This window comes from Propithecus coquereli, unplaced genomic scaffold (assembly GCF_000956105.1).
Source record: "Propithecus coquereli isolate 6110/MARCELLA unplaced genomic scaffold, Pcoq_1.0 Scaffold540, whole genome shotgun sequence".
Classification (NCBI taxonomy): Eukaryota; Metazoa; Chordata; class Mammalia; order Primates; family Indriidae; genus Propithecus; species Propithecus coquereli.
The window spans coordinates 589695-591058 of NW_012151286.1; the positions used below are offsets into that span (position 1 = coordinate 589695).

Here is a 1364-nt window from a genome sequence, read left to right on the forward strand (position 1 = left end):
GTAAATAACCGCAAGGCCCTAGGGACAGCACTTGTCAAATAAGGTTCCAGTTGAGAAAATGAAGCCTCACTGCCCTGTGGCCTCCACTGCATGCGATGGCTGTGAAAACAGTCACCCAACATTTTCCTTAGGCTTATTTCTTTAGTGAATTCAGGTAGAAAAAGGCTGCCCTGGGGGACGACAGAGCTACATGAGTAAAAGAACCTGGGTCCCTGAATAACTGCGGAGAAATCCTTACATGATAAATGAAAATGAGTCACTGTGAATTTTGAGGTCCATTTGTTAATAGCAGCTAACATTACCCTAACTAACAGATCACCCTAAATTGACTCTTCCTTAATATAAATTTGTTCTTTGAACCTCCATTTTGGTGATTAAAAAGAAAACACACAAATCAAAATACACATTTTTTTCCTCCGCAAAATACAAATGGTTTACGCAATTCTGATTTGGTGGTACTTTTACAGTCAACACAAAGTTCAACACCTTTAAATTTTAATGAAAAAGTAGACAATCTATTTTAAAATTACAATTTCAAGAAAAAAATATGTATTTATATGCTGACTTTACATATACAAACAAAAATTGGACTTTGAAGCCCTAACATTTCAAAATTATTCGTCCTCCTCCATACAAACCTATTATTATTCAGCAATAGTACTACTGATTTAAAAACAGAAGGTAAATATATCCTTCAGATGTAACGCTTTGTCTTTAATTTTACAACTCACCAAGGCTGTTTTCATTCTTAGCACCCCGGGTTCACCAGGATGTGATCCAAAGCAAACCAGCACAGATTTTTCAAGGAAAACCTTTTCCAGAAACTTCATTACCTATTTCTTTTCTCTCCTATGAAGAAGCTGTCCCCACCCGCATGATTCTGAACAGTGTGTTGATGTTGTTACTTCGAATTGCATCCCGGCAGGCAGTGATCACCTGGTTCTTTGGTTTTCCAACTGTATGAAAAGAAACATAAAGAACCAAAAGATTACAATTATAAATTAGAGGCCAGTTTTAAAACAGCAAAATTTGGGTAGAAAAGAGTTACATAGGTAAATTTAACTAATTTATCTAACTACATCCTAAAAAAGGTAACTTGGTGAGGGAATTGATCACAAAACAAATTCACAGACCATCTCAAACCAAGAAATCAAAAGTCGGTTTTACAGAAAAGGATCAAGGTTCATATTTACCTAGAAAAGATTATTTCTAAAGAGTTCAAGGCATCAAGCCAAAACAGCAGAATTCAGGTATCAACCTCTGGCTATATTTCTGCTTCTTTTGGTTTAGCCTATTGTTCTTTTTCTAAATTTTTAAGTTGGATATTTAACTCTTTAATTTTCACTCTCTTTTTTTCTAATGGG

At 35.1% G+C, this 1364-nt stretch overlaps 1 protein-coding gene across 1 annotated transcript in view; it reads right to left on the reverse strand.

Annotated features, from left to right (window-relative positions):
* Positions 1 to 481: 481 nt before the first annotated feature.
* BBS2 (Bardet-Biedl syndrome 2) overlaps positions 482 to 1364 on the reverse strand; it is a 51738-nt gene continuing 50855 nt past the window's right edge. Inside the window, 1 exon segment of the mRNA XM_012657420.1 lies at positions 482 to 956. Within this exon segment, the coding sequence (XP_012512874.1) occupies positions 850 to 956 (107 nt within the window). The 3' untranslated portion in view covers positions 482 to 849.